At 55.6% G+C, this 18,659-nt stretch overlaps 1 protein-coding gene across 2 annotated transcripts in view; it reads left to right on the forward strand.

Moving 5' to 3' along the window:
* The window catches only part of KCNN1 (potassium calcium-activated channel subfamily N member 1), a 30,638-nt gene extending 13,109 nt beyond the window's left edge, over positions 1–17,529 (forward strand). The window contains exons 4-9 of one of the 2 annotated variants that reach the window (XM_065422157.1): positions 3,794–3,862; positions 8,589–8,730; positions 9,248–9,358; positions 9,658–9,785; positions 15,874–15,943; positions 17,242–17,529. In XM_065422157.1, coding sequence (XP_065278229.1) covers positions 3,794–3,862; positions 8,589–8,730; positions 9,248–9,358; positions 9,658–9,785; positions 15,874–15,943; positions 17,242–17,529 — 808 coding nt within the window. The remainder of the gene's footprint in view (positions 1–3,793; positions 3,863–8,588; positions 8,731–9,247; positions 9,359–9,657; positions 9,786–15,873; positions 15,944–17,241) is intronic. The other variant, XM_065422158.1, reaches the window with a different exon arrangement.
* Positions 17,530–18,659: the final 1,130 nt, after the last annotated feature.

Raw genomic sequence — 18,659 nt, forward strand, 5'->3', positions numbered from 1 at the left:
GCAAGTCACTTCCTCTCTCTCTCTCTCTCTGCCTCAGTTGCGCCCCTTTAAGGCTCCATACACACTTATGGTGCTCCATAGTCAATTACTCCACCAACCCTTGAGTGGTTATTATGCAAAATATAATGGAGCATTTATCCTACTGACAGATTCCTAACATTCCCCTCGCTCACACCAATAGTGATTGAATTTGAAGCTCATCAATACCCCCTGCCTAGCTCCTCACGTCCAGGCTAGATATTAGGGTGATGGGCTCCAGAGAAGTGTCCAGGAATAATTAGAGCTGAGGAAATTAGTGAAAAAAAAAATTCTTACTCAGATTCCAAAGCAAATTTTGAGCTATGCCCTTTTGCTGTTTGCCTTCCCCGAAGGTCTGACCTCTTTGGCTTTACTAGCCCGGATCCTCGTGAAATGGAACATTAAGGCGGAATATTAGCCAAGAGTGAATTCCCAATGAGGGGCTCAGTTCACCATTAATCCATCTCTTGTGCAGTCCCTTACCTGTGGTCTGTGCACCCCTGGGGCTCTGCAGACTATGTCTAAGATTTCCAAAGGGGTCTGCCCCTCCCTTCGAAATGTTTTAGGGGGTCTGCCGCAAATGAAAGAAGGTGGGAAATTACTGCCCTAGGGCAAAGGAGGGGTGTACAAGGCTCCCAATACAAGGTGGTAACATTCTGCACCGGTGAACAATTCGTTGAACAATTAGCGGGAGATCTGTCAAGGCGGGAAGCGTAGGTCAGTGACACAAGCTGTCCAATCACAGGCCAGAGAGGATACCAGGTGACTCTCTGAAGCATTCTCGCTGATCCACAGATGAAATTTACGAACGATGAACACGGGTCAGAATCTCACGCTCTCCTATTGAGTCATAAATGGAAGGGAACCCAAAAAAAAAGGTAAAATTTGTTGCATAAATGATTCATTACAAATCATTCACACGGTGCCAATTTATTACATGACGCTCAAGCTATGGTTCACAGGCTGCGGCTGTGGTTTCCATAAAGCAAAACGAGTCAAGCCACAGGTGGTTCCATTTCTTACTATGTGGATGCAGCAATAAAACCTGGAAAAGAATCCAGACAATCAACAGCAGCTGGAAAGGAAACATTCACTCCTCGTTATTTATAGAATGAATGAGGATTTGGCTAAAATGTCTCCGAAGGCCTTTCTCTCAGCTCGGGGTGTTTTTTCCTGCTCAGCATTTCTCCATCTTTAGCAGCGCAAGTCAAATGTCCCAGGAGCGATCCCTGCAATCAGGAGGAGAATGAGGGCTAGAGGGAAGGTGAAAGGCAGAGATGGAGGAAGACTCTGCATTAGGGCCAGGTTTTCACCTGCTGTGCGTAGTGCAGGGGGCCCCTTAGAAACCGACTCAGGCACATTCAAACCAAGTCAGTGAGTGGGCACTTCTGGAATCCTTTGCCCCACAAGGGTGACCTTCATCTCTGGGCAGAGGCTCAGCATGAGGCCTGGGCACCGCTTAAGTCCCACTTGTGCCAAGGGGTGTAAGCGGGACTTAAGTGGTACCTAGGTTTTGGCCGGATCTCTGGCCAGGCCTGAATTTTTCCCCATAGCAAACGCTGTCATGTAATGCCCTCTCACAGTGGCTGCTTCCTCCTGCAGTTGTCTCCAGCGGGGGTCAGCTCAGGAATTATTCTTTTAAAAGAACGTAAGGTCTTAACTTAGCCCCACTCCACTGTCACCAAGTTAGCCAGCTGGGGAGAGAGGGTGAAGTTAACAGCTCAGTGTCTTCATTCCAGCTTCTCCTGCATCCGTTCATCGATCCAGGCACCTACAGGAGACGAACCTGTCACACCAAGGATTTTTTTTTTACCCATAATGCTTCACCACATCATCTCCTTTCCGCCAACAGATGAGCAGTATTTTTCCCATAGTGCTTCACTGCTGCAGTTCCCTTCCCCACTGAGGTTCCAAGCCAAACTTTCAAAGGTTCACTCGACCCTTTCTGCAAAACCCCCTTTTGAGAGCGAATGCATGAGACGGGGTGGGGCAGGGGCTGGGAAGGCCGGGGCATGTCTGACAGTAGGGATCTGAATGGGGTAGGGGGGTCTGTCTGAGGAACGCAGCAATCCTAAATTCCAAGTCTCCTGTTGCTTGAATCTGATTTCTGACTGGTTTGGGGCTCTCTCTTTCTCTCTCTCATTCTTTTTCCTTTATTTTTGTTTTGAGTTTTACATTCTCTTCTCTCCTTTTCCCCTCCCCTGCATGCCTCTGGAGCCCTGCTGCAGAACTTTGACAAGTCTGGCAAGATCTGCAACACTGCTCAATGCCCGTTATTTTGGATTGGGTTTTTACCACCCCTACCCAGCCTCTTTTTCCCTTGGGAGCCCTGGGTTTTTTTCCTCTTCATTTTCTGGGTTCACTTTTTTTCCCCGGTGAAATTTTGCGCTCAGGGTTTCAAGGCCGGGCGGACATCTCAGACAGAAGCATTTGGTGTTAACTCATTAGATGCTGGTTTCAAAAGAACACAGCCCTGGAATTGTCTCTCAGTGCTGAGATACAGTTGGGCAGGAGAGAGCTTCAGAGCCCTGCTGAGGTGGAGAAAGCCACCCTGCCAGTCCCCGGTGCTATTTCTGGTCACTGGCTCCTCTACACCAGGCTCAAGTAGCCAAAGACGGGAAGACGTTCATTTCACTACGGATGAAATTCAGCCTGGTGCAGAAGCCTGTGTGAGTCCCATGAACCACTTAAGTCCCACTTAAGCCCTTAAAAACATGGCTTAAGTCATGTCTACGTCTTGTGCTGGCTCTCTGCACAGGAGTGAATTTCACCCCACTGTCCATTCTCACCCCCACTTCCTCCCACTCCAATTCCAGCTTTGGCAAAAATGATTGCGATCCAAAGACATCAGCCCCAACAAAAGTGACTCATGGAAGTCAGTTGAGAACTAGTGGGCCAAGGGCAACAGAAATCAGTGGTGGGGGAGGTTTTCCTGCACCTCCACTGCAGAGCTTTGACCTGGTGGCTCACAAAACGCTTTAAAACTCTAGGTTGTTAGTTTAAACCCAAGCAAATCAGCCGTGGCTTGAAAGTAGCTATCCCCTCAGGGCTGGCTCGTAGCCTTCGGATACCGAGTGGGTGGCTCTCAGGTGCTGAAGTGAGGAGAAGCCAAAGTTCGGAATCTTTGTCCAAATTTGAACGTGGTTTCTGTTTTCTCCGCGTGGCTCTGAAATGTTTGGTTTTGCGCTGCCTTTATGCTTCCTGCTGGGATGCAAAGAGCGCCAATCCCGCCAGAAATGACCGCTTCTTGTGACGTTTCCTTCCAGAAGCAAGAATCTCAGGAAATTATGTACAAGAGTGTGTTCTCCTGAGACCTCAGGTACCCAGATACCATGGTGACGGGCGGCCTGATTACAAACTTAGCTAGGTAGATCTACCCAATTCTGTAGCTTCAACTGGTTTGTGTGGATTGGCTGACTCAGTATCTGACCGTTTTGATTGGCTAGAGTTTGAGGACTCCTGGGTTCTATTCCCAGATTGCCATCAACTCACTCTTTGATCCGGGCTTCCCCACCTGTGTGCCTCAGTTTCCCCACCTGTAAAACGGGGGATGTTGCCTACCTGATGGGGCTGTTGGGAGGTGAAATTAATTTCACGTGCTTTGAGATCCTTGAAGAAAAGATGCAGAAAGGCCGAATTATTATTAATTGATCCCTCAAGGTCCTTGGGAGACTTAATTCTCTACTGAACTTCGCAGAGGGCACAGGTAATACGCGAAGCACTTTCCTTCACCTTCATACCACCTTTCAGATGTTTTGCTCTCCCCCCTCTGCAGATTTCTGTTGTCCCCGGTTCAGACCCATCCGCAAAATGTCATGGCTAAACCGCTAAGAGGTTGTATCAGGTGCGAGTTTCTCCCCCCTCTGCAAATGCTGGAATAGAATGTCCCCTATGACAGAGGCATGTGGTTGGCCAGCTGTGTCATACATGTGCCTGGCATCTCACTTACATGCCACATCTGTGTTCTGCACACGTCGTCAGGTTGATTTCTAACACACCCGGCTTCCCCCCTCACACCTCGATGGATTGTTCCACTGCAGTCACTGTGTAGATCTCCTGTTCCCAATGTGAGCCCCACATGGTCATGAGGGGGGGGTGTCTGTAAACCGATGCTCTAAGTTGCCATTTATCTTCATCCAACGAGTCAGCCACACCCGGGAGCTGCAGTGCGGGCTGGCTGAGCGAACACAGCTGGTCACTCTGTGTCGATGTCTGAACAATAGCCTCTGTCAAACTCACCTGCAAGGTAAAAGGGCAGGTTCCAGGAGTGATTTTGGCCTTGCGATGTTAAATTGCAGAGGGATTGTTACCCTGCAAACGAAGAGGGGAAAGAGGCCCTTCCCCATCTGCTGTGCTTATGGGGGAATTCACCCCTCTACACAAGGCTAAGGCCTTGATCTTAGCTGAGCAATTCGGAGATTGAGACCAAGGCCCCTTTAGACCTGTCTGGAGGTCTAAAGGGGCCTTGCAGTGGGCATAAATGTAGTTTAATTTACCACGTAGTGTCAGGAAGAATGGAACAGAAAGTGACTGGGTACAGTAACACTAGAAAGTACTGCATGTCGCCAGAGAGCTGAGTCTAGAGAGCTGTGCCTAATTATAGACTCAGAGACGTTAAGGTCAGAAGGGACCATCGTCATCATCTGGTCTGACCTGCACATCACAGGCCCCAGAACCTCACCCACCCACTGCTGTAATAGACCCCTGACCTCTGGCTGAGTCACTGACGTCCTCAAATCACGGTTGAAAGACTTCAAGTTACAGAGAATCCACCATTTACACTGGTTTAAACCTGCAAGTGACCCCTGCCCCGTGCTGCAGAGGAAGGCGAAAAACCTCCAGGGTCTCTGCCCCGGGGGGAAGTTCCTTCCCAACCCCATATAGGGGGATCAGTTAGGCCCTGAGCATGTGGGTCAAGACCCACCAGCCAGACACCTGGGAAAGAATTCTCTGTAGTAACTCAGAGCCCTCCCCAGCTAGTGTCCCATCACCGACTCTTGGAGATATTTGCTGCTAGCAGTCGCTGATCAGCTACACGCCCTTGTAGGCAGTCCCATCCTACCATCCCGCCATACATTTATAAAGCTCAGTCTTGAGGCCAATTAGATTTTTTGCCTCCACTGCTCCAGAACTTCACTCCTTTGATGGTTAGAAACCTTCATCTAATTTCAAACCTCAACTACTTGATGGCCAGTTTATCTCCATTTTTTTCTTGTGTCCACATTGGTGCTTAACTTAAATAACTCCCCTCCCTCCCCGGTATTTATCCCTCTGATGTATTCATTGGTTTGAGTTTTCAAGGGTTTGAAATTGAGTTTCGGTTTCAAAGTTCTACCCACGTGGCTTTTGAAAGGCATAACTCCGCCCCAGCTTTGCGGGAAGGAGCCGTGTAACTTTCCCCAAACCCGGGCTGCATTGAGTCATGTTTCAGGTTTCCCGGGGAGGATTTTGCTCTGCTCTCAGAGCCGTCCTTTTGAATTGCCTGGCTCTGTACGTATCTGACATTTGAACTGTCGAGTTGCATTTTGGGCGGCTTCTGTTTCCTTTTAATTACGCTGGGCCAAATTCTGATCTCAGTGACGTGAGTCTAAACCCAGAGCACCCCCAGCTGACATCAGAGAAATTACTACAGTTTTGTTGTGCCTAGAATCTGGGCCAGGACTCCTGAGCAGAGCAGCCACTACCAGCCACTTACAAGTGAAATTTCAACAAATGGAGGGAGGTGAGCGGCCATTCCCAGTGACCAGCCTGAACCCCACCAGCAAACCTTATCAGGAAGCAGCCAGCTATTAATGCAAAACCACAGCTCCAGCCACCTCCAAAGAGAAGCTCAAGTCAGCGGAAGACCTTAGCTGCCCCCTCTTTGTCTGACATTAGTGCCGATTGTCATGTTTTAAAACTCAAACCCCCGGATGGTTCTGTTTGAAGCATTGTTTGCATTTCCCATAGTGCTAAAGTCTCGTCAGTAGCCAGAGTGTGTCACATTGACACCGAATGGCTCTTTCGTGCCATCTAAAGTTTGCAGGGAAATTTTCCGAAAGCATCCTTCTTTTAAACAGATCCAATCCCTAGAGTCTAAGGCCAGGTGAGACCACTGTGATCATCCGCTCCGACCTCGTGTCTAACACAGGCCATGGGTGGTGAGTGCGTGTAAATGAACACATCCGTGTGTGTGCACATGCACACGCACCCTGTCTCTGTCTCACATACCGGCGCACGCAACCGTGCGAGCCTTAAGCAATCAGAGCTTCTAATAACCTGAGTGGGAATTCTGGCTGAGGCAGGACCAGGGGATGGACCCGCATGTGTGAGTGACAGAGAAAGAGAGAGCCCCTGGGAAGGAGTCTTGTGCAGCCGTTTATAGCAGTGAGTGTGGTTGCAGTGGAGAATCAGGCCTCTGGGTGGGTGGGTGGCTTGGCATGCACACGTGTGCGAGAGCAGTCGTGTGTCACACTCACACCATGACATCGAGAGAGAATGCTCATTCACAGATCTCATCGCTCCAAACTATCCTGACCAGCACTGTAGCCCAGCTGCTCTGTCTGTGCCCGCTGGGCTCTCTGGGGTCAATCTCAGCTCAGTTAAGGGGGGGCGATACCTCAGGGAGACGATTATAGCTTCCTGATGCTGAGCCACCTGGCCCCAGCGCAAGCTGGAGCTGTAGGGGGGCAGCTCTAAACTGACCCCTGTGGAGGATCAGGTCAGTCCTTGCATCACCACCCCCATCCGGTCTCCCGGTATGCTCCCCCTGTGTCAGGGGTTGGGGCGTCACCTTCCCTGGCAGATCATTCCCCTGCACAGGAGCATCCTCCACTGGCCTTTGCCAGCTGCTTTCATCCCACTGTGTACTGCTGACATAGCCACTGGGGAGTCCAGCCCGCCGGATCTGCACCCTTCACAGGAGCAGGGAAAAGTCCTTAGGTCAACCTAGTCCTTAGATCAGACCAGCACCAAAGCCAGTGGCAAGCTAGACAACAGCAGGATGCTGTTGGAGAAGCTCTTGGCTTGTCTCTGTCCAGGAGCAGGACACGTGCCGAGAGCAGGCAGTGGGGAGAGGCGATGCAGAGCTCAGTAGGGTGCAGTGTCAGGGTCGTGTGAGGACTCTCTGGGCCGCTAGGTCAGCTGCCCAGACCACTAGCAGCTATTTCACACCCCGATCCCAGGCGGGTGCCAAGGCCAGGCAGGAGAACCCTGTATAGCTCCAGGCAGCGTCCCCCGCTCGCCTTTCCCATTCCAGGCCCCAGTGGAGGTTTCTTGGCAAAATGCCTCCGTCGCACTGAAAACACTTCGCCCCCCTTGACGTGATGTGATGGCTGCAGATGTTTCTCTTTTCAAAGAGGCGCCGGGTTTTTAAACAGATTCCATCTCCCCTGAGCTGAGACCTCTGAAATCTGACCCCGCGTGCGGCTCTGAGACCAGGGGAGGCCCCCCCCGCAGCCCCGGGTGGAATTTTGAACCCCACTCACAGGCTTGAAGCAGGGGATTCCGATGCAAAGCCCTGATTCGCTAGCGCTGCGATGTCCAGCCATCGCCATGGAACTGCGTGGAAAGAGAGGCAAGGCCTAGTGGCCAAGGCATTGGGCTGGGAGCCAGGAGGCCGGTGTTCTGTCGCCAGTGTCCTCTGGACAAGTCAATGAGAGTGAAATGAACCTCTGGGCAGAGGGGCCAGCGCAGGAGGAATCACCACCAGAAGAGTCACCGTGCTGTCCCTCTGCCCAGGGGTAAATTACCTCTCCGTGCCTCAGTTTCCTTGTCCAACGCGGGGCTCCTGACACACTCCTGTCCCCCAGGGTTGGGGAGGACGGATTCATTTGTGTTTGTGAAACACTTTGGCAAAGGCTGTAGGCTGGGCTATGTAAAGGCGTCATGGACTGCCCGTGGGATCAGAGCCCTCGCTCCTTTGGCTCCCTGGACAATCGCAGCAATAAGGGCGGAGTGTCATCACCCCATTGCCTGCAGAGACAGTAGAGGGAACCCGACAGCGGCGAAGCAGCCGCGCACAGAGAGGGCGTGCCAGGGGGTCCCTAGCTCAGATCGCAGCTTGACGGACGCACCCCTCCTCAGCTCCACGGGGAAACCCCAGACAGCCTGGCGTCCGGGCGGCCAGGAGCAGAGCCTAGGCAGCGCAAGAACTATAAATCTCAGCAGGGTGGGGATTATGAGCCGGGCTCCGCTCCCTTGTGCACTACTTTTACACCACTGGCTTTATTCTTATAAACCGTGTGTGTTACGGTCGTGCCTAAGGCCCAGCCAGGAGGAGGAGCCCTGTTACGCTAGGCGCTGCACAGACCCAAAGCAGTGGCCAGCCCCTGCCCTGAGGGAGCTGCCAGTCCAAATACGGAGTTGTAGGGTTGTCGTGGAGCAGAGATTCTGTCCTGGTCTTTTGCAATCAGACAGAAGCCCTCTTGGCCCGATGAAGAGCCCTGTGACAGCCCCAAGCTGTGGCCCGTGTTGGATTAAGATCTGATGAGCGACTCTGAAATGCTCGTGTCGGGGTGTGCGTTGGCACTGGTGCCGGGGGCCGGAGGGGCCGGATAACCCTTGACCTGTGTTTCATTGCCCCTCGGCAGGTATCACGACAAACAGGAAGTGACCAGCAATTTCCTGGGAGCGATGTGGTTAATTTCAATCACGTTTCTCTCCATCGGCTATGGCGACATGGTGCCGCACACCTATTGCGGGAAGGGGGTGTGCCTGCTCACTGGAATCATGGTAAGCCCAAGGGGGCATCCCGGCTGCATAGAGAGAGCTGAGCCGAAAACCAGCTCTGCAGACATAGAGGCCATATTTCTGCTTTTCTAACCACCCCTGCTTGGAGTTTGAACCTGCAACCTACAGCACAAAAAAAGCATATACCTCTATGGCTTGAGCTAAACAGGTGACTCCCTTAGCTGGCAGCTGTAGTAGGCTCTTATCCTCTTAGAAAGACGAGCCACTAGACAGAGACAGAGATGGTCTCCTAGTGAGGGTGAAATACCCCATTGCTCACTCCCTGCTGCCATGAACAGTGCAGGCTCCCATGGCGTGTTCCCAGGGTCCCTGCAAACGTTTTGGGTTTCAGTGTGATCACCACCCGGTGCGCCTATGAAAAATCTAGCTGGGTGCTGGCATCTCTTCTCCAGCTCCCTTGCAGGCACACGTCTGGCCTCCCACTGGTCCTATCAGCCTCTCTCCTGGTAGCCCAAGTTCTGCTTTCCCTTACCCGCGCCCCTTCTTATTTCGGTCCCAGGGCGCTGGGTGTACGGCCCTGGTTGTCGCTGTGGTGGCCCGGAAGCTGGAACTCACCAAAGCTGAAAAACACGTGCACAATTTTATGATGGACACACAGTTAACGAAGCGGGTAAGAAATCTCTCCCGCTCCCCAAGCCTGTTCCTTCCCCCATTGCCCCGATCTCCTTCCGCCCCGCAAATCCCAGCCATCGCGTTCGGGGGGCGGGGGTGTGTGTGAAATTCAGCCCTGGAAAACACAGGATTCTGGGATTCCCAGGGGTGGGGCTGAAGGGAGTTTTATGTGGCATGTAGGCTTTGTGTTAGCCGCCCCGCCCAGGGTGAATTTCCCCCTGCAAGTTGGCTCAAAACATGCTCAATGCCCAATCTACTCAGCCCGTTGACTACCGTATTTATTCCTGTTTCCCCCAGGTGAAAAATGCTGCTGCCAACGTACTCAGGGAAACTTGGCTCATCTACAAACACACCAAGCTGGTGAAGAAGATCGATCATGCCAAAGTTCGGAAACACCAGCGTAAGTTCCTCCAAGCCATCCATCAGTAAGTCCAACACCTTTACCTGCTTCATATTTGGTACCCGCTGGAGTTTCCAGGCCGTGAGGTTGGGGGAGTGAAGGGGATGGGAGGCAGGAGTGAAAACAAGCCAATTCACATTTTTAACATTCCAAAATGTGGATGAAAAAGGTTGAAATTTTGAGGGTTTTTTTTTAAATCGTGTTGAGAAAATGAGAAAAATAATTTCTTGTGGTTTCAAATTTTAACATCAAATTTAATCAAAATTTCAAATTTTGCCCCCCAAAAAATTATGTCAAAATTTGACATGACAAAATTTCATGTCAAAATTCCAAAACTTTCCCATGCAATTTGGTCAACATTTTTGACCCAAAAGAAAACACAGTACAATGTTTGCCAATTGCTTTATTTCCATTTTTCAACCAACTTTGCAGGAAGTTGAAATTTTCAAATTTCAGCAAAAAAATCTTGTCCAGCTTTTGAATTTTGATGGAAAATTTAATCTCAATTTTGAGGAAAAAATGGGGGCAAATATGGTTAACATTTCAATTTTGTCAAATTTTCAGCAATTTTGACAGATTCCTACAAATTGCCTTTTTTCCCTCCTGTTTTTCCAACCGACTGGCTGAAACTTTTCAAATTTTGAGATTTTTGACCCAAAAAAGGGAGAAAACAATTTCTAAACATTGTCCACCAATTTTTTTTTTTTTTGGTTTTCCGTCAGCTCCATTTAAAACGACTCCAATCGCCAAACTTAGGATCTCAGTTTTTCACCATAAAAATCTCTCGCTCCCTCCTGACTCAAGGGGAATTCAGCTTAGAATAGTTCCCCCAGGACTCATTTGCGAGCCTTTGGGTCCTCTAGAAATCTCACGGATGAGTCCAGATTGCCCCTTCGTGCTGTGGAGCGCTAAAGCACTTCAAAGCCCAATGACAGCCAAGATGACGCTCTGCAAACTACCCCACAGGGTACCAGATTTATCCTCTCTGGGCCTGTGGACTCCCGAGCAGTGCATTGAATCGAGCTTTCAGTGGTGCCCACATCCAGGCCCCTATTCATCAAGTCACTGCAGCATGTGCTTATACGCTTTGCTGTCACGGGGCCCCGACACGGTAAGAGGAGCCATCTGTGCTCTCCCTGCCCCGGCGCCATCGTGACGGGCCGCCGTCAGAACTCCGCCAGCGACGCAGAGAGCAGAACAGGCGCCGACTCGCTTTCCCGGAGCTGGAGGGGCTCCGCGGACTGACGGCAGCAAGGACACCGGCGTGGTGCCGGGCAAAAGGGTCCCTCTTTGCCTTGTCTTGCTATTGCAGCCCCAACCTGCCAGCAGCCCCTTGGCGCCCACCGGCTTCCATCCTCCTGGGCAGGGCTCTGCCCTGGTGTTGCCAGGGGCTCTGTGTTATCGTTGGCTAGTGCTGCTTGTTCCCCTGCGGTTGGGTGCAAAGTTCCCACTGGACCCAGGCAGCCTTTAGTGCCCAGGAATGCCTGGAGAGTCCGGGTGCCAGGCCCAGTGCTCCAGGAGAACATGCCCGGCCTACTGAATCGGGCATGCAGGCTGCAGGGGCCCTTTAAATAACCAGCCCCAGCCCCAGCCCCAGCCCCAGCCCCAGCATAGGAGCGCAGTGCTAGGGCCAGCGCGGTGCAGCCAGGGAGTGCCGCGGTGTCATCCCTGGCTCTATCGTCTCCATCGGGGCTGAGAGAACCGAGCAGCGTAAGACAGAGGCAGCGCGCCTGTGGCTGCCCCTGGCGTCCCTGCTGTGTGGATAGAGGGCTCCATCTCCCAGGGCACTGTGGGCCCACGCTCAGTTCTCACCCACCTGAGCATGGGGAGCAAACAGGGCGTTCGAAGGGCAGTAGGTGGAAATCCAGCCTGCAGGAACTCAGAGCGGGTCCCATGAGCCCAGGTGCCCCATGTGAGCGGGTCCCCATGGGTCTGGGTGCCCATGGGCTGGGCACACGCTTGCACGGGATTTGCCCCCCGCCCCCGCCTGGGTGGCCAGTTTTGAAACTCCGGCTCTGAAAAACAAACCCCTTCAACCCTCGCTCAGGGTCGGTCGGTTGGTCTGTCTGTTCTCTTTGGCAGGGGCGAGGGGGAATGAAACCCCGACGTCGGGCACGTCGCTGGGTCTGCAGACTGGCTTGGCTTTTTTTCATTGTTTCCCCATCGTGACGCACCTCGCGTGTCCCCCTCCCCCGCAACACACCCACAAAGGCCCCCGTGCTGCACAGAGATGGGGGAGGGGGAATTCGGGATGTACCTGGAACACGACACTGAACGAAAGGGAAACCGTTGGGAAGAGCTGGGTGGGTGGAGGGACGGATGGATGGGTGCGTATAGGGACGGATGGGTGTATATGTGGATGGAGGGAGGGAGGGAGGGATGTGTATGGGGATGCATGGATGGACCAAAGCCCAGGCACCAAGAGGGAGCTATTTCAGGGAAGAGGGGCCTGGGGTTTTACCCACCCCACATGGACTTGAGGGGAGGGGAGGGAAGGGATCTGGGGCAAAAATCTGTCTGGGGATTGGTCCTGCTTTGAGCAGGGGGTTGGACTAGATGACCTCCTGAGGTCCCTTCCAACCCTGCTATTCTGTGTGTGTGTGTGTGTGTGTGTGTGTGTGTGTGTGTGTGTGTGTGTGTGTGTGTAAGAGAGAGATTGGCAGACTCTTCGGCACTTCCCAGCCACTCTGCACTTGGGTGGATGGAGCAAACCCCCCCCTCCCCCCCCGCCCCTTCACCCGAGGCGCGACCCCAAAGCTGGAGACTCAGCTGGTATAAATCGACTGCAACCAGCAGTCCCCAGTAGCTGCAGGTCTGGCCCGCAGTTGTTGCTCCAGGAAGTTTTCCCCTCCCCACCCATCGCTGGTGTCTGCACGGCCCCCCTCCCCCCCCCCCCCCCCCCCGCCAGCAGCCCAGCTGTGCTCACGGTGTCTCTGGCCAAGCCGAGCGTTTAGGCTGCTGTGCCCGGGGCGTTCCCTTGGCAGGGGGAGGAGCAGCAGCGCTGACGGCCACGCTGCCCACTTAGGTTTGGCCCCGCCAGCCCTCTGTCGTGGGGCAGTGGGGCCAAACCCGAATGCACCAGGGCTCCCCGCTGGGGGCCTGCCTGGGCCACCCTGCTACCAGCAGCCTGTCCCCCTTCTCAGGGCTTGGGAGTGACCCTGCCCGTCGGCGTGGGCGAGGCACAGGGGCCTGCCCCGGGGAGGGAGCCACGGAGACTGATGGTGCGTACCACTTCAAATTTTGCTGGGGGCACCCCCCACGTGGCAGGACTCCTGGGTTCTCTTCCCAGCTCTGCCAAAGATTCTCTGGGTGGCCTTGGGCATGTCCCTTCCCCCTCTGTGCTTCTCTTTCCCCAGCTGTACACAGGGGTGAGTCTTGTCTAAGCCTCATGTTTAAACAGTTACTGTGCATAAAGCACCTAGAGAGCCCCTTATAGTAACGGCAGCGGTGAGTGCCCTGTCTCCACCCTATAACGCTGGATACTGGCACCAGATGTCCCGGCACAAAGGCAGCTGGCAGATGGTCTTTCCCACAGATAGCCATGGCAGGCGGGCTGGTTTGAGCTCCGAGCGCTCCCCGTCCTGTTCCAGTGACTCACCCTTTGGCATCAGAAATCCTGAGACCCCTGGCCTGGCGAGCTATTCCCACAAGGCCCCAGAGCACTAGAAAGTGGGGGTGACCCGATTGCCTTTCCAGAGAGTCACCCCAAAGCAACCATGTGGCTGGACGAACCCCAGGAGGCCTGGAGTCGCCTGGCCCCCTGCTAAGCCTCTTCGGCTGGGAAAGAGCGAAGCTGGAGATTTTGTGAGTGTTGCAGCATTTCCACTCCTGGTGCCTGGGTCCTTCCTCGCCAGTCCCCTGGCTGATCAGCGTCCGTTCTTTTCCTGAGTTCCTTTCCCTGCCCCCGGGTTCATTTCACCAACACGTTCTGGGTTTCACTCTCCACCCGCCCCCCAGAAATACAGCTCTGTCCTCTCGAAATCTCTAGCACCGTGACCTCAGCGGTGGAGCCCGGACCTCAGCCCACAGCACAGGAGGAATTTTAAAGGGCAGTCACCACAGTCCGGGATCGAAGCCCTGGGGAAATGGGCAGAGGAACCTGGGGAGACTTTTCCCCCCAGTGGGACAAGGCGCTAAATGCAATTGGCTTTGTCAGTTTCCAGATCTGTGCAAGCAGGCTGGGCCTTTGTGTGTGAAGGGGCGCGGGGCTCTGGGGGGGAGCAGGGCGGGGCAGGGGAGGGCACCGGCTGGCGTGACCGTGCGTGTTGTCTGTCGGGTTATTAAAACGTGCTGTGTTTTGTCTTTGTTTTGCCCGATCCCTCCAGAGCTCAGAAGTAAGTCGCCTCCGTGGAGCTGCCAGTCTCTCGAATGTGGCCTTGTGTTGTGCATGGTTTTGTTGAAACGGAACATTTTGGCCATTCAAACACCCCCAAATCTACCCTGTGAATCCACGTTCTGTCCATTGCCCAGGGGTGGGGGGCATCGGCCGAACTGACTCCCCCTCATTGATCCATTCAGCAGCCTGAACACCATGGCTAGCAGCCATGTAGCAGCTTACCAGGGCTTCTCTCCCTGCCGGGGGCTTGAGTCACTTGGTGTGTCTCCGCTGCAGCCAGAGGCTGACGGCCGCTCAGGTAGGGAGACCCGCACTAGCTTCAATCTACGCCCGGCGAAAAATAGCCGTGAGGCCACAGCAGCATGGGCCGGGCAGCCTGCCTGGGACTCCGGGTCTGTCCTCACAGAGCCAGCCCGTCCCAGGGGCTGCGTGGCCTCATCTTCACGGCTATTTTTAGCCACATTCAAACTAGCGCGGGGCTGCTCGGCTGAGCTGCAATCACCCCTCTGATGGCAGCGGAGACGTCCCCAGAGCGAGCGCGGGCCAGATCCTGCTCTCGGGCAAGCTGGCAGGGGAGTGACACCCACGTTAGCCTCAGCATCCCAGCAAGGGGCTCGTTGTGAACGGAGCTCCGTGTGTCCCCGTCGCTCTTTGCCACCCTGACGCTAGAAAAGGCAGGGCTGGATCCTATAGCCCGGGGCAGCTGGATCTAGGGGGCAGGCTTGGAACACATGATCTAGAACCTCTTAGAACTCGCAGGGCTCCCGAATTCCCCCCTCGTAGCCTTGGATGGCATTTCAGGGCACGGCAGAGGAGGGATTGAGGCAGTGAGATGGGAACTGCCCAGGGCGGCTGAGCGGAGGCCAATTTAGGGCACAGGGAGGGAGCTGCTGATGGGGGCAGCAGAGAGAGTGGGGCAGAGATGCCTCCATCCTTTTGCGTCTGTGCCTTCCCAAGGGGTTGAATGCAAGGCTTCCCAGCCCAGGAGCAGGGGAGGGAGGGCTGCCCTGGGAGTTAATTGCAGAACAGGGTGTGTGGGGGGGGGTCTGGGCAGCAGCCAGGCCAGGAGTGACTGCAGCGGGGGGGAGGGGGGGACAGTGCCTGTGGAGAAAGCCCTTCTAAGCTGTGACATCTCCGGTGACTCTCATTCATACGAAGGCTTCCCCACTCCGCATCAGCCCAGCGCCACCCCGAGGTCACTTTTCAACCGCCCAGCCCAGGCCCCGCCCCCGCCCCAAAGGGACGTTTGTTGCATCCCCCAGTCGGCCCCATCTCCTCTGCATCCAAATTCACTGTCTGCAGGGCATCTCAGTCCCATTTCCAGGCCTCTCTGCATGGTAGTGGTTCTCTATAGCGCCACCGTCTGGTTGTTGTGTGGGTGCTCTCCAGTGAGGCCGGAGCCCCCTTTACTCACCCGAGCCCCACGGGGCCTCAGACACCAAGGTGCCTCCTTGCTCCCAAGTGCCCGCAAAGGCGGATTGCCGACCTGGCACCGGCTCCTGGAGGGAGCTGGGGCGTTGCCGTCTCAGGGAGAGATTTGTTCTCCGGCAGGGCGTGGCGGCTCAGGGCTCGAAAAGCGTGCCAGGAGCAAGGGGATCGGCCCCCTGCCCTGCGATTCCACAGGGGCCGCCTCATTCGACAGCTGCATGTCTGTGCGTTGGAGCCAGCCAGCCGGGCTCTGGAACGCTGTGCATGTCCTCGGGAAGGGCCGCCCCAGGCCCCGGTCTCCGGCTGCCGGACGGGGGCCACTGACCCAGTGTCGCTTCTTTCGCTCTAGATTGAGGAGTGTGAAAATGGAGCAACGGAAACTGAATGACCAGGCAAACACCCTGGTGGATTTGGCAAAGGTGAGCTACCGGGAGACGGCCGGCCTCAGCACAGGGTGCTGCACCTGGGCTGGGCTCTAGTGCAGGGCTGGGCAAACTTTTTGGCCCGAGGGCCACATCTGGGTATGGAAATTCATGGCAGGCCCTGAATGCTCACGAAATTGGGGGTTGGGGTGCGGGGGGGGGGTGAGGGCTCCGGCTGGGGGTGCGGGCTCTGGGGTGGGGCTGGGGATGAGGGGTTGGAGGTGCAGGAGGGTGCTCCAGGCTGCGACTGAGGGGTTTGGAGGGCAGGAGGGGGATCAGGGCTGGGGCAGGTGATTGGGGCACAGAAGGGGGTCGCGAGGCAGGCTCCGGGTGGCGCTTACCTCAAGCAGCTCCCGGAAGCAGCGGCATGTCCCCCCTCCAGCTCCTACACGGAGGCGTGGCCAGGCGGCTCTGCACCTTGTCCCGTCTGCAGGCGCTGCCCCTGCAGCTCCCGTTGGCCGTGGTTCCTGGCCGATAGGAGCTGCCAGGGTGGCACTTGGGGCGGGGCAGCGTGCGGAGCTCCTTGGCTGCCCCTGCGCATAGGAGCCAGAGGGGGGACATGCCACAGCTTCCGGGAGCCACACAGAGCCACAGCACGTGTGGAGCAGGGCAAGCCCCCGACCCCGCTCCCCGGCAGGAGCTCAAGGGCTGGATTAAAATGTATGAAGGGCCGGATGTGGCCCCCGGGTCGTAGTTTGCCCACTCCTCCTCTAGTGGTTAGAGCAGGGGGCTGGGAGCCAGGACTCTTGGGTTCTGTTCCTGGCTCTGGGAGGGGAGCAGGAGCTAGTGGTTCAAGCCGGGGGCTGGTAGGCAGGAATCCTGGGTTCTATTCCCAGCTCCGGGAGGGGAGTGAGGTCTGGGTTATGGGAGAGGGAAAGGGTCTAGTGGTTAGAGCAGGGGACTGGGAATCAGGATTGCTGGGTTCTATCCCGGCTATGGGAGGGAAGTGGGCTCTGCTGTATTAGAGTGGATGGGGGTGGGCTGGGAGTCAGGGCTCCTGGGTTCTATCCCTGGCTATGGGAGGGAAGTGGAGTCTAGTGGTTAGAGCAGGGGACTGGGAGTCAGGGCTCCTGGGTGCTATTCCCAGTTCTCCACTGGCTCTCGCTGTGTAGCCTTGGTGGAATAATCACTTTAGTATGTCACTGTCCCCTGGCTCTGAGCCCTAGCCCTTGGGGATGGGTATCAGGAGCCCTTAATGGCTAGGGCCTTGGGAGCTGCGAGGCCAGGAGCCCTGCGGCTGCCTGCTGAGATGGCGTCGGGTCTGAGCGCCTGGCCTCGCCCCTTCTCTCTGGCAGACCCAGAACGTCATGTACGACATGATCTCCGAGCTCCAAGAGCGCAACGAGGACCTGGAGAAACGCATCAACACCCTGGAGAGCAAGATCGACTCGCTGGGCCTCAGCCTGCACGCCCTGCCCGGACTCATCAGCCAAGCCATAAGCCAGCAGCAGCGAGAGCTGGCCAAGCGCTGCGCCCCCAGGTTCTGCCCCATCTCCAACAGCTCCGAGAGGTCCTCGTGGACGCCCACGCGCCGGCGGAAGTCTCCTTCCACCGCTCCCCACACCTCGTCGGAGAGCGGGTGACACCAGGGGGCGGGCCCGGCGCTCGGGCCCGTTTATGTCTGGCCATTGTGTGGCTGATCCTGTTTGCTTTGTTCTGTAAAGCCCTGTACAGTTAAACTCCTGGAGTTCCTCGTGCTGGAGTGAAGCTAGAGCTGCCGCATGGGCCCAGGGGGGAGTCAGGGGAGGAGGGGCAGGGCGGATAGAGGCGGGGGGCAGGTGCCCCAGGGCTCATGGCAAGGGAACCTGGCCGCCCTCGGAACGGGCACAGGTTGGGTGGAGCCAGGGCACCGCTCTAGGTCGTCATGACAATGGGCCATACAGAAGCAGCGTGGTTTAGTGGTTAGGGCACAGGGCTGGGAGGCAGGACCCCTGGGTTCTTTAGGAGGCTGTGGGGGAGGGGTCGAGTGGTGACAGGAAGGGGATCTGGGTTCTGTTGGGAGCCAGGAATCCTGGCGGCTAGTGCTGGCTCTGGGAAAGCAGTGGCGATCTAGTGGTTAGAGCTGGAGGGGCAAGGAGCCAGGACTCCCAGCTTCTCTCCCCAGGTCTAGGAAGGGGAGTGCTGTCTCACGGTTAGAGCAGGGCAGGGACTAGGAATCAGGACTTTGGGGTTCTGTGCCTGGCTCTTCCACTAGGTGACCTCAGCTTAGTCACTTCACCACTCTGTGCCTCAGTTTCCCCATCTGTAAAATGGGGGATAACGATACTGACCATTGTAAAGCGCTGTGAGATTCCTGGCTGCAATATTAAGCCAATACAGACTGTGAACAGGGCAGGCGCAGCCGATCCCGCCTGGCCCGAAGAGCTTGGCTGACGATGGCTCCTGACCACAGCGCCACACGGCAGCCGGGACCCAGGATGGGTCTGGATCCGGCTGCGGATTGTGGAAGGAACTCTGTGTAGCGAACACCGGGGGGGGGGGCAGAGCAATGCCCCGGCATTCCAGGGAGGGGGGAAGTGAGCAGAGTGCGGATTTCACTCGGAGCTGCCTGCCCCATGAGCCCTTAGAGCTCTGCCCTGGGGAGGGAGGGATGGGCACGGGGCTGGCTCCCCCCCTTGAATGATGTTAAAAGCTAAACGTTATATGAACTACAATCTTCCAGGTGAGCCACCGAGATTTTCTATCATCACAAATGGCAAGGGAGTGGCTGCCG

Source organism: Emys orbicularis, chromosome 24, assembly GCF_028017835.1.
Source record: "Emys orbicularis isolate rEmyOrb1 chromosome 24, rEmyOrb1.hap1, whole genome shotgun sequence".
NCBI classification, from domain to species: Eukaryota; Metazoa; Chordata; order Testudines; family Emydidae; genus Emys; species Emys orbicularis.